This window comes from Caretta caretta, chromosome 2, assembly GCF_965140235.1.
Source record: "Caretta caretta isolate rCarCar2 chromosome 2, rCarCar1.hap1, whole genome shotgun sequence".
NCBI classification, from domain to species: Eukaryota; Metazoa; Chordata; order Testudines; family Cheloniidae; genus Caretta; species Caretta caretta.
The window spans coordinates 673906-686340 of record NC_134207.1 but is presented as its reverse complement, the minus strand read 5'-3'; the positions used below and the strand labels follow the sequence as shown (position 1 = coordinate 686340).

The window sequence follows — 12435 nt, the reverse complement described above, 5'->3', positions numbered from 1 at the left end:
GAATGCGAGCACTAGGGGTTCAACAAGAAGAAATGGGTACAATTTAATAGGGTTTCCCCTCTATCCTAGGGCTTTGCTTTCGTGGAATACGAGGTGCCTGAAGCTGCTCAGTTGGCCTTGGAGCAGATGAACTCGGTCATGCTGGGTGGGAGAAACATAAAGGTGAGTGACAGTGGGTTGCGTTACGTGGGAGGCGAGTCTGGCTCATGCTGCTGTTTGTGTTGCAGGGATGGGGCTTTTCAGATTGTCAGAAGAGCCTAAAGAAGAAAATCTATGTTTCTAGGAGATCTGTTCCTCAGTGGGCCTCTTTTCAATGCGCCACCTGAGTCCACTCACTGAGAACTGGCTGGTTCTTGGCACCTGCCTCTGACCCTCTGGGAAGAGCCCATAAAGTGTTAATATACACTAGGAGGAGGGAGGGGCGCTTGGCGCTATTCTGTTCTGCCCCATCCACAGAATGGGAGCCCTTTGTGGCCTAGATACGGAGTCTTGTGGGCAGCAGGCAGGTGAGTGACTGCTGACCCTGGTGGTGCCTGTTGGGCTCTGCAGAAAGGGGGCTTGTTTGTATGTGTATTATGAGGGAAATGAGGCTCTGGGGTAACCTAGTCCTCTGCATGAAGAGGGGGAAAGGTTTAGTACAAACTGAAAGGAACAAGGGACTTGAGTTTTGTATTCCCAGGCATCAAGTAAGAGATTCCCTGACAGGAGTGGGAGACTTTTGGGGACGTTCCTTTTGCGGTATCGGTGAAAACCCAGTGTCCTTACATATTTCACCAAAGTCATTTCCTCTTAGTTCCCTTTTCAGGCAGTTGCAGTGCCTGATCGATTATGGGTTTTTGGGAGCTCCGGAGAATGGTATGGGGGCATTGTGCCCTGCCTGTAGTATTGACAGCTAGTCATTGTAGCATTGGAAACTAGTCACTAGAGAAGGAGGGAAGATACAAGTCTGAAATATGCTTGCTTCAGGAACAAGTGCCACAGAAAACGTCCTGTATCTGGGTTGTCTCTGTAACCCTGATATCCCATGGTGGCCTGTGGAGTCACTGGAGACTACAACCCAGACATCATAATGAATTGTGGCTCTGTGGTGCTAATTGCCGTGCCATGGAAAGTATTATGTGGGGTTAAACTGCTCTCTGTTAGCATTTGCAGTCCTTGTGTCTTGGGTGAGTCACAGTGCTGCCTCTTGGAGCACTCAAAGAGGTGTTTGTGTTTGCTTTGCTCTCCACAGGTTGGTAGGCCTAGTAATATTGGACAGGCGCAGCCAATCATAGACCAGCTAGCTGAGGAGGCACGGGCTTTCAACCGCATCTACGTGGCATCTGTTCACCAGGACCTTTCAGATGACGACATTAAGAGTGTGTTTGAGGCCTTTGGGAAGATTAAGTCCTGCACGCTAGCCAGGGACCCCACAACAGGGAAGCACAAAGGCTATGGCTTCATTGGTAAATTGGCTGCTCTGATACCTGTCATGGAGTGGGGTGGGGATGTCATTGGATTTGGATCCGTGTCTGCTCCCTGCAGTGGCAATAAGCTTCTGCTTTCAGTTATGGGTTAGAGTGGGATTCAGAGCGACCCCTGGCCTGATGTCAGAGGGCTGCCTGGCTCTCAACTGGAAACTGGATTCTGTGTTCTTGTTCAGCTAGCACCTAGGATGTGATGCGAACCATCTCCCTTTACGCTGAATGTTTGAGAAGATCCTGGACAACCAGAGGGGTTGGGTGTGTGATCTAGGAGGTGTGGGAGTGGTTGGTAGGGACACTGATGACTGCCGCTCAAGACCATTGTGTTCTTAGAAGTACAAACCAAAATTTTGGAGGGAAAGTGTTCTACGTTTAGGAGGCAGGCAGGTGGGGCATTATCCCTGGGAGCCTGAAATGTCCATCTTTAAGGAGCGCTCTGTCAGGGTTCCAATTATCATTGCAGAGTATGAGAAGGCACAGTCGTCACAAGATGCTGTCTCATCTATGAATCTCTTTGACCTGGGAGGCCAATATCTCCGGGTTGGCAAAGCTGTCACTCCTCCAATGCCTCTCCTAACACCTGCAACGCCTGGAGGATTACCCCCTGCAGCAGCTGTGGCTGCAGCAGCTGCCACAGCAAAGATAACAGCTCAGGTAAGAAACAGAGCAGCAGGATTTGAAATGAGGTGGGTGAGTGCGTGCGTTATTTAGAGTCCAGCAGTCCTATTGAACACAGGGATACCGATTCGTACAATGCACTGAGTCAGCAGTACTTACGGGAACTCCTGACTAGGTGGCCTTTGTTGTACACTACAGAGTAGTTCTCCCGGTCTCATGTGGAGACTGGCCAAGGAGTAGCTGTCTGTGCTACACCCTCCAGTCTTGGGTCTGGCATGCCAAAGTGTAGAAAGAGGCCTGATTTACAGCACGGACAGGCTTATTTGTTTTGATTTAGTTTGATTGTTCTGAAACAGTATTGCCTAATGAGGGCCACCTAAGAGAGCAAGAGGTGGTTTGGAAGTGGGGAAGCTTTTTGCTCTGGAATTGACTCCATCCTGCTAAAACCATCCTGGAGACTTTGAGTTGGGGATCCCTTGGCATGTCTATCATTCAGGGCCCTGCACATGAGCTGATTGGAGTTGGGTGATAACTATGAAGTGTGGGGAAAGTGCCTGCTCTTCAGGGGTTTGGCATGTGGTGGCCGTCTACAGGAAAGGCGAGTTCAGGGCAATCCTCGGCATGTGTCTGTGTGATTAAGCTGAGTTGCATACATTTCTCCACTCTTTCTGGTGGCTGAGCTGGCCCTAGTAATTTTACAGTTCGTTTGCCCCCATGTCCTGGCTATTTGGTAAGTCTCTACAAAGGTGAAAAGAAAGAACCTGAGCCGAGCACACCTGAGCATGACTCTCTAAGGCAGAATTAACGCTCTCTGGCTTTTCTCTTGTAGGAAGCAGTGGCCGGAGCTGCAGTCCTTGGCACTTTAGCAACACCTGGGCTGGTGTCACCAGCGCTGACACTGGCTCAGCCTCTGGGGGCACTGCCGCAGGCCGTAATGGCAGCACAGGCACCAGGAGTCATTACGGGTGCGTCTGCTCTTCATTCTGTCATTTCCACAACTATTCCGAGATAGCACCAGTCCCCACAGCTGGGGTCACTTCTTGGAAAGTGTAGCCAGGGAGCCTGGGGCCAGCTACCCCTCTTCGGTTACAGACCCATGTGATTCCTGTAAAGAGCTCAGAGAACTCAGCTGAAGAGAAGAGCTGTGGGAAGCAGGTGGGCTCTGTGGCTGACGCTACAGCAGTGGGGAGAGATGCAAGGAAAAAGGTTTCAGGTTCCTTGCAGCTGCTTTGATCAGGGGAATAACTTTGTTACTTGGTGAGTTTTGTACATGGAAAAATGAAACCGTCCCTGAAGGAGGGGCATGAGCAGACTTTAAGACGTGGCCTCAGTCCTTCCTGCGCTGGGAAGACAGGCCACCAGCCCCACTAAAGGGTTTGAAACTGAATCGTACTGAAACTGAATTGTTTGCAGAGAATTCTGATTTCTCCTTGCATTGCCTCGCAGGCCTCTCCATGAGTGTGTGGTGAGTGCTGTAAGGGCACTAAGCCTCCCACAGCTGGCAGGGATGCACAGTGCCTGAGCAAAAGCACCACGTTGGTCACTTACCACATGCAAAACAGATGCAGCCACATCTTGCTGTCTCCCCTTTGAATGGGCAGGTTCACCTCGTCTGTGCATCATACCTGGTGGTAGAGCCTGGCCTCTCTATTGTCCTGAGTCGCTGTTTGCCCTGTTGTCAGGCTCTCTCAGTGGTTCATGTTTCAGTTACTAAAATCTTTCTCCTAATTCCATGAGGCTGGGTGTCACTGGCTGGCTTTCTTCCTGATGTGGCAGAGTGCCAATCCTAGAGGTAGGCTCCTTTATCTCTTCCTTCAGTCTGTGTATTCACCTGCAGGTGTGACCCCCGCTCGACCTCCCATTCCAGTCACTATTCCACAGGTGGGAGTAGTGAATCCTATCCTAGCAAGTCCCCCAACATTGGCTCTGTTGGAGGTTAAGAAGGAGAAGGAGGAGGAGGAGATCTTCCAGGAGTCGGAGAGGCCTGAAATGCTGAGTGAACAGGAGCACATGAGCATATCAGGCAGCAGTGCCCGTCACATGGTGATGCAGAAACTGCTTCGCAAACAGGAGGTGAGCATGACTCTGAGTTAATTCTAGATTCCCAGAGATACAGTGTTGCCTACAGGCCACAAGACTGGCTTGGGTCTGTCTTTCAGTTCTGCGTAGTTCGGCAGTACAGAGTATGGTACAAGTTCACAAAAGGTGTGTCCCTAGATGTCTTACTGAGTTAATGCTGGAATACAAATGCCTGTATCATAACCAGTCATCACCTGCTGCAGGCTATGGGTCATGGCTTTTCCCTCTCTGCCTTGTAAAGGAGGAACTCTGTAGTGAGGTGCCTCGCTCAGAGAGACCTCACTCTTTGCTGTGCTGTGTTGTCCAGCCATTAGACCAAAGATGCTGATAGTCTATTAGGACATTATAGTCACTGATGTCCTGGTCCCCAGATTTCTCCTTCCTCTCCGTCATTCACATGTCACCATGGTTTGTCATTGGCTGCGACTGATGAAGTGGGAGGAAATAAAACCGGATCTGTGGTGTTAAGGAATCTGTCATTTGATGATCGTCTGCACTATTGCTAGCTGTTTTACTGCAGCCAAAAGCATGCTGGGTATCTCAGTGTAGGTATAGAGAGGGCTCACAGTTCTGTTTCTGTGGGTGTGAACCATAGCTATCTCCTCACAAAACAGAGATGTGATCCTTGTCTGATCCTTCTGAGTCCCCCTCCTTCCCACCAGTCAATGCAGTACTAAGCACTGAGGAGCTTACAGCTAATTTTAGACATGCTGCAAGGGTAAGGATGACGAGACAGGGCTGATTCATGCGGGAAGCACAGGTGACATCATGAGACTCTGCTCAGTAGAGTCACAAGGGACCATTGTGACCAGTCTGACCTCCTGCAGAACACAGGCAGAGACTCCCACCCAGTGATTCTCAGATACCTTAGTGATGGCACAGAACTCTGAAGGTCTGATCTCAGCTTGGACACTGACTCCCTCTGGGATTGGACAAGGCCCTTCCCCTCTTTTTCCTCTGCCAAATAGGGATAATAATGACCTGCACCTCTTGAGGGGCTGTGAGAATTAGCTCATGTGTCCTATACTTTGAAAATATAAAGGCCCAACGGTGGTATTGTTGAGACACTGGCTGTCCCCTAGTTAAGGTTGAAGCCATAAAAACCTGATCTACACGACCCACACCTTAATTTCCCCAAGAACTGTTACATCACATCTCAAGGGGGGAATTTAGATAAATCAGAAAATGCATTTTAAAGCTACACCAAAAGTTTCCCTAACTCCTTTTTCCAAAATGGCTTGACCTGCAAATTCTGAGTTTGTTGTGGCAGCAAAGAGTCCTGTGGCACCTTAGAGACTAACAAATTTATTAGAGCACAAGCTTTCCTGGGTTACAGCCCACTGCATCGGATGCACTGAATGGAACATATAGTGAGAAGACAGACATATACATACATACGTACAGAGAAGGTGGAATTCGCCATACAAACTGTAAGAGGCTAATTAAGATGAGCTGCTATTAGCAGGAGAAAAAAAACTTTTGTAGTGATAATCAAGATGGCCCATTTAGACAGTTGACAAGAAGGTGTGAGGATACTTAACATGTGGAAATAGATTCAATAGACTACAATACCCACCTGCTGAAGTGAAAAAAACAGATTGATAGAGCCAGAAGAGTACCCAGAAGTCGCCTACTACAGTACAGGCCCAACAAAGAAAATAACAGAACGCCACTAGCCGTCACCTTCAGCCCCCAGCTAAAACCCCTCCAACGCATCATCAAAGATCTACAACCTATCCTGAAAAATGATCCCTCACTCTCACAGATCATGGGAGACAGACCAGTCCTCGCTTACAGACAGCCCTCCAACCTGAAGCAAATACTCTCCGGCAACCACACAACAAAAACACTAATCCAGGAACCTATCCTTGCAACAAAGCCCATTGCCAACTCTGTCCACATATTTATTCAAGCGACACCATCGTAGGACCTAATCACATTAGCCCATCAGGGGCTCGTTCACCTGCACATCTACCAATGTGATATATGCCATCATATGCCAGCACTGCCCCACTGCCATGTACATTGGCCAAACCAGACAGTCCCTATGCAAAAGAATAAATGGGGACAAATCTGACATCAGGAATCATAACATTCAAAAACTGGTAGGAGAACACTTCAGCCTCTCTGGCCACTCAGTAAAAGACTTAAAGGTGGCAATTCTGCAACAGAAAAGTTTCAAAAACAGACTCCAACGAGAAACTGCTGAGCTTGAATTAATATGCAAATTAGATACCATTAACTTGGGTTTGAATAGAGACTGGGAGTGGCTGGGTCATTACACATATTGACTCTATTTCCCCATGTTAAGTATCCTCGCACCTTGTCAAATGTCTAAATGTTCCATCTTGATTATCACTGCAATATATATATATATATATATATATATATATATATATGTTCCATTCAGTGCATCCGATGAAGTGGGCTGTAGCTCTAATAAATTTGTTAGTCTCTTAGGTGCTACAAGTCCTCCTGTTCTTTTTGCGGCTACAGACTAACATGGCTGCTACTCTGAAACCTGTCATTATAGACTAACAGACATATTGGAGCATAAGCTTTCGTGGGTGAATACCCACTTCATCGGATGCATGTAGTGGAAGTTTCCAGAGGCAGGTATAAATATGCAAGCAAGAATCAGGCTAGGGATAATGAGGTTAGTTCAATCAGGGAGGATGAGGCCCTCTGCTAGCAGCTGAGGTGTGAACACCAAGGGAGGAGAAACTGCTTGTGTAGTTGGCGAGCCAGTCACAGTCTTTGTTTAATCCTGAGCTGATGGGGTCAAATTTGCAAATGAAGCTCTGAAGCCCGGCAGTTTCTCTTTGAAGTCTGGTCCTGAAGTTTTTTTGCTGCAGGGTGGCTTCCTTTAAATCCTTGAGTTTGTTGTGTTGGCCTGAGTGGGGAGAGGCTTTGAGAAGGTGTGCATTACAAAGAGATAAGAGCTGGTTTCACATGCATACAGAGCAATTTTTAAAATTATTTAATCTCACCCGCTGCTGACTGCGCTGCTGGTCTGAGCCAGAGACATGGGGGGATGGAGAGGGACAGGCGTTGGGGGGGCCCCACAGGCAATGATAGGATGGTGATGGACTTCCTGTTACAGAAGGGTGTGATAGGACAGGAGGATGGAATGGGGTAAAGGCTTGGGAGAATTCTGGAGCGTGAGCCACACTGATGGGTTGGGGTATGGGTATCCCCTGTAATGTACTTGTTCTGGGAATGATGAGAAGTCTTCAGTCTCTAGGCCTATGAGGCCAACTACTTACACCAGCCACTAAGTTCCAAGATAAAACTAACTTGAAGAATAATTGCCACCAAAATGTGTCATGCTGTTGAAGGTAAGAGGAGGGAAATCAGTTTGATGAATCCATCTCTGTAAGGTTTAAACACAGTCTGAAAAATAGCATCTCTCCAGCCACCTCTTCAGGGCACAAAACAAGTGGCAAATTCCTGGTATGCTGCTCGCCTAAGCAGTTGAGCTGGAGATGCCTGTGGAAGAGCCATAATTTCTGGGCTGTATGGAACACGGGTTGAGCATGTTTCTGGCGCCCCTGGGCGGTGCCATTACACATTGGTTCCAGAAAGCCCGGGGATGTTAATGTTTGCTGCTCAGGCATGGCACTGCAATGGCTGCTGTGATGTGCAGGTGCCATGGCTTTGCAGGGTTAACCCCAGCGGTCCCATGAACTGGCTCAGTCACTTCTCTCTTTCCTTCCTCTTCCTGCAGTCAACTGTGATGGTGCTGCGCAACATGGTGGATCCAAAGGACATTGATGATGATCTGGAGGGAGAAGTGACAGAAGAATGCGGAAAGTTTGGGGCAGTGAATAGGGTCATCATCTACCAAGAGAAGCAGGGCGAGGAGGAGGACGCTGAGATCATTGTCAAGATCTTTGTAGAGTTCTCTATGGCCTCAGAGACTCACAAAGCCATTCAGGCCCTGAACGGGCGCTGGTTTGCTGGGAGAAAGGTGGTGGCAGAGGTGTATGACCAGGAGAGATTTGATAACAGTGACCTGTCAGCATGAACTCTGCCTGAGAGAGACTTCTCCCCTGCCCCCTGTGTCCCATCTGTTTTTTTAGCCATGTGTAAGGAACGCTGCTGGGTGGGTGCAGCTCTCTACTGTGATGTACGTGTAGTTTGGATAAAAGTGCGAAGAAAAGCTAGCGTGCGTGAGTGTGTGTTAAAAGGGCCAGTACCACCTTGGTTGGGTCTGGAACAGGCCCAGTCTCCTCAGCCAGCAGCTTGTCAGGCCTTAGCGAGTAAGGGCCCGAGGTCAGAATCCCATGTCGCCCTCTGGGGCCAGGAGCTGCAGTTTTCTTTAGAGGTGGGCTCTGCTTGTTTGAATGGAGCAGGCACCATCTTTTTAATAAGTGTTTGCCCAGTACATTGATCCCTGGTTGGAGCCCTCAGGCATTCTTGCAGTGGAGCCAGGAATGGGCAGTGGCATGGGGAACGCTAGGAGGTCCTTCCAGAGAAGGCTGAGCAGCTGCAGGCTGAGCTCAGGCTCCAAGCCCTTGATGTGGGTAAGTGCCACCACATCAGCGGCTTGCAGTCTGCAGATGCTCTGGTCATCGCCTCGGCCTGCATGAGTCGATCCATTCCGGAGCACGTGCTCAGACACACTCACAAGGCTGAGATCCACGGCTGCAGCTGTCCACGTGAAAAATGGTGGGGGGGACTGTCCCACCTGGGAACTTGCATTTTACGCAGGCCTCGTGAGTTCAGGTTAATGGAAATATCAAGCTTGTGAAGCCAGGCTATAGCCCAGTAACAAGTCAGTTGGGATTTGAATGTACAGTCCTGTTACTTGTGATCCGGTGTGGTTCAGGGCAGGCTGATCTGTCGGCTGCTCTAATACTATGGAGATCATATAGCTGCACCATGACAAAGGCCCCTTATGCACACTGCTCCCAAAGGTAAGAGGGGTATGAGAAGCAGTACGTGTGGGAAGATTCACAGCTGACTTGAGAGGAGTGACTGCGGCCTGGGTTCTCACAGGTGCAGTGTTCGTACGACTCCTTTGTTCATGCAGCCTCCAATGTACATGTGGTAAATTGGACCTTAGAAATCTGTCCCTGTGGTGCTCTCTTTCAGTTTCTTTCTGCCCCTAGGCAGTATATTGAGGCACCCATTCCTTAAGTGAAAGGACAGCCACTGAGCGTGTCCTGTACAGAGGGCAGAATTTGAAAGCCAGTGCATATATGTCCTCTAGAGTTGGCCTCTGTCTAACTAGTGTGTGAGGCAGGGATTTAATCATAGAAGATCAGGGTTGGAAGGGACCTCAGGAGGTCATCTAGTCCAACCCCTTGCTCAAAGCAGGACCAATCCCCAGTTTTTGTTCCAGATCCCTAAATGGTCTCCTCAAGAATTGAACTCACAACCCTGGGTTTAGCAGGCCAATTCTCAAACCACTGAGCTACCCCTCTGATCTACTACAATCGCTCTCTCTCTAATGATTTAAGGTTCATAAATTCCAAGGTCAGATGGTAATATAATCTGGCTGACCTGCATACAGTGCAGGCCATAGCTCCTGAGGTAAGATACAGATTTTCACATCCTAAGTGAGTTGTTCCAGCGCTTAATTACCCTGATTGCTAAAAATTGGCATCTTATTTCCATTCAAATTTGTTTAGCTTCTACATCCAGCCATTAGACTTGTTCTTCCTCCATCTGCTGGATTCCGGAACCCAAAAGAGTATTTCAGAGGGTTCTCATATAGTCTCTTGGAACTATCGGGGGAAATGCAGGGGTAAAGCAGGTATGAATTAAGAATGGCTGACTAATACCAGTCAACATGGTTTATGAAAAACAGGTCTTTTCAGATCAACTAGATAATGTGGTTTTTTTTTGTTTTTTTTTTTACAAGATTACAAGTTTGGTTAACATAATAGACATCTGTACGGCATTTGACTTACTTTTGATTAAAAATTAGCACTATACTAAATCAGTGCAGCACATGATGGATAGTAACATATTAAATGGATCAAAAAGTTGCTAACTGGATCTCGAAAAGTAATTGTAAATGAGGGTGTTTCTAGTGATGTCCTTGAGGGATCTGTCTGGCCCAGTGCTGTTTAGTATGTCTGTCAGTGAGCTGGAAGAAAATATAAAAATCATTGCTGGTAATGTTTGCAGATGACACAAAAACTAGAGTGGTAAATCAGAAGGCCTAAGAGTCCTGAAAGCATTGGCTGAGGAGATCTTTGGCCTGCTAAAGGTAATTTTAAATAACTCTTGGAATGCTGGAGACGTTCCAGAAGGCCGGAAGAGTGCTAATGTGGTGGTGGTTGTGGTGCAGAAAAATCATTTTTAAAAAAATCCTGTCCCACTCCCACATTGTTTCTTGATATATATATTTTTTTAAATCCCGCACCAGCTGTTCTGGCAGCAGGTCCTCCGGGACCCACAGGATCCCAGTCCCACTGCAGGGCTCTACTCTGAAGGCACCATTGGCAGCAGCACAGAAGTGAGGGTGGCAGTGAGGGTTCTCCCAGCTTGTGCCTGGGGATGGTGGGGCTTCCCACCCCCCTTGCATGACGATGCAGGGGTTCTCCAGCCGTTTGCATGGAGGATTAAAGGTGGGGAAGAGGAGACGCAGGGGTTGCTCATCCCCTTGTAAGGGTGCATGAGGACTCAGACACCTCTGGATGGGTGAGTTGGGAGGGTTGGGGGGTTCCCATCCCATTGCACAGGGGTGCAGGGAGTGGGTGGGTGCTGGTGGGGAGACATCTGCTGAGAACAGCATGTCCAGTCATAGCTGGGACAATTTTAGAGCCCTTCAGCGGGACTGGGATCCCGCGGAACCAGCTGCCATAATAGCAGGAGCGGGATAAAAGTTCTAGAAACGCTGGGGGAGCGGGTGGGAGCGGGATTAAAAAACAGTCCTCCCCCACCACAAAGGTGAGCGCCCTGGCCAGCAGCCGCCGCTCTCCAGCCACCCGGCTCTGATGTTCTGCGCTGCTGCTGGTGGCGGCACCGCTTTCAGAGCGGCGCAGCCGGAGAGTGGCGACTGCTGGCCGAGGGCCCTGCCCCTCCATGGGTAGAAGTCAAACTGCGCTTATGGAAACTTCTCCGCTGTTACAGGGTTTTTTTCCTTTTTTTCCCCCTAGTGAGGAAAAAGGAGGGGAAAGCAGTGGACATGTAGTTCCTTGACTTTAGCAAAGCTTTTGACACGGTTTCCCACAGTATTCTTGCCAGCAAGTTAAAGAAGTATGGGCTGGATGAATGGACGATAAGGTGGGTAGAAAGTTGGCTAGATAGTCGGGCTCAACGGGTAGTGATCAATGGCTCCATGTCTAGTTGGCAGCCGGTATCAAGTGGAGTGCCCCAAGGGTCGGTCCTGGGGCCGGTTTTGTTCAATATCTTCTTTAATGATCTGGAGGATGGTGATTGCACCCTCAGCAAGTTTGCAGAGGACACTAAACTGGGAGGAGAGGTAGATACGCTGGAGGGTAGGGATGGGATACAGAGGGACCTAGACAAATTAGAGGATTGGGCCAAAAGAAATCTGATGAGGTTCAACAAGGACAAGCGCAGAGTCCTGCACTTAGGACGGAAGAATCCCATGCACTGCTACAGACTAGGGACCGAATGGCTCGGCAGCAGTTCTGCAGAAAATGACCTAGGGGTTACAGTGGATGAGAAGTTGGATACGAGTCAACAATGTGCCCTTGTTGCCAAGAAGGCCAATGGCATTTTGGGTTGTATAAGTAGGGGCATTGCCAGCAGATCAAGGGATGTGATCGTTCCCCTCTATTCGACATTGGTGAGGCCTCATCTGGAGTACTGTGTCCAGTTTTGGGCCCCACACTTCAAGAAGGATGTGGATAAATTGGAAAGAGTCCAGCGGAGAGCAACAAAAATGATTAGGAGACTGGGACACATGACTTATGAGGAGAGGCTGAGGGAACTGGGATTGTTTAGTCTGTGGAAGAGAAGAATGAGGGGGGATTTGATAGCTGCTTTCAACGACTTGAAAGGGGGTTCCAAAGAGGATGGATCTAGACTGTTCTCAGTGGTAGCAGATGACAGAACAAGGAGCAATGGTCTCAAGTTGCAGTGGGGGAGGTTTAGGTTGGGTATTAGGAAAAACTTTTTCACTAGGAGGGTGGTGAAACACTGGAATGCGTTACCTAGGGAGGTAGTGGAATCTCCTTCCTTAGAGGTTTTTAAGGTCAGGCTTGACAAAGCCCTGGCTGGGATGATTTAGTTGGGGTTTGGTCCTGCTTTGAGCAGGGGGTTAGACTAGATGACCTCCTGAGGTCCCTTCCAA

At 48.7% G+C, this 12435-nt stretch overlaps 1 protein-coding gene across 6 annotated transcripts in view; it reads left to right on the top strand.

The window, feature by feature from the left end:
• Positions 1–8322, top strand: part of PUF60 (poly(U) binding splicing factor 60) — a 54089-nt gene extending 45767 nt beyond the window's left edge. For all 6 annotated transcript variants that reach the window (XM_048837068.2, XM_048837066.2, XM_048837067.2 and 3 more), the window contains 6 exons: positions 70–162; positions 1232–1445; positions 1927–2117; positions 2911–3046; positions 3919–4154; positions 7888–8322. In XM_048837068.2, the coding sequence (XP_048693025.1) occupies positions 70–162; positions 1232–1445; positions 1927–2117; positions 2911–3046; positions 3919–4154; positions 7888–8187 (1170 nt within the window). In that variant the 3' untranslated portion in view covers positions 8188–8322. The remainder of the gene's footprint in view (positions 1–69; positions 163–1231; positions 1446–1926; positions 2118–2910; positions 3047–3918; positions 4155–7887) is intronic.
• Positions 8323–12435: the final 4113 nt, after the last annotated feature.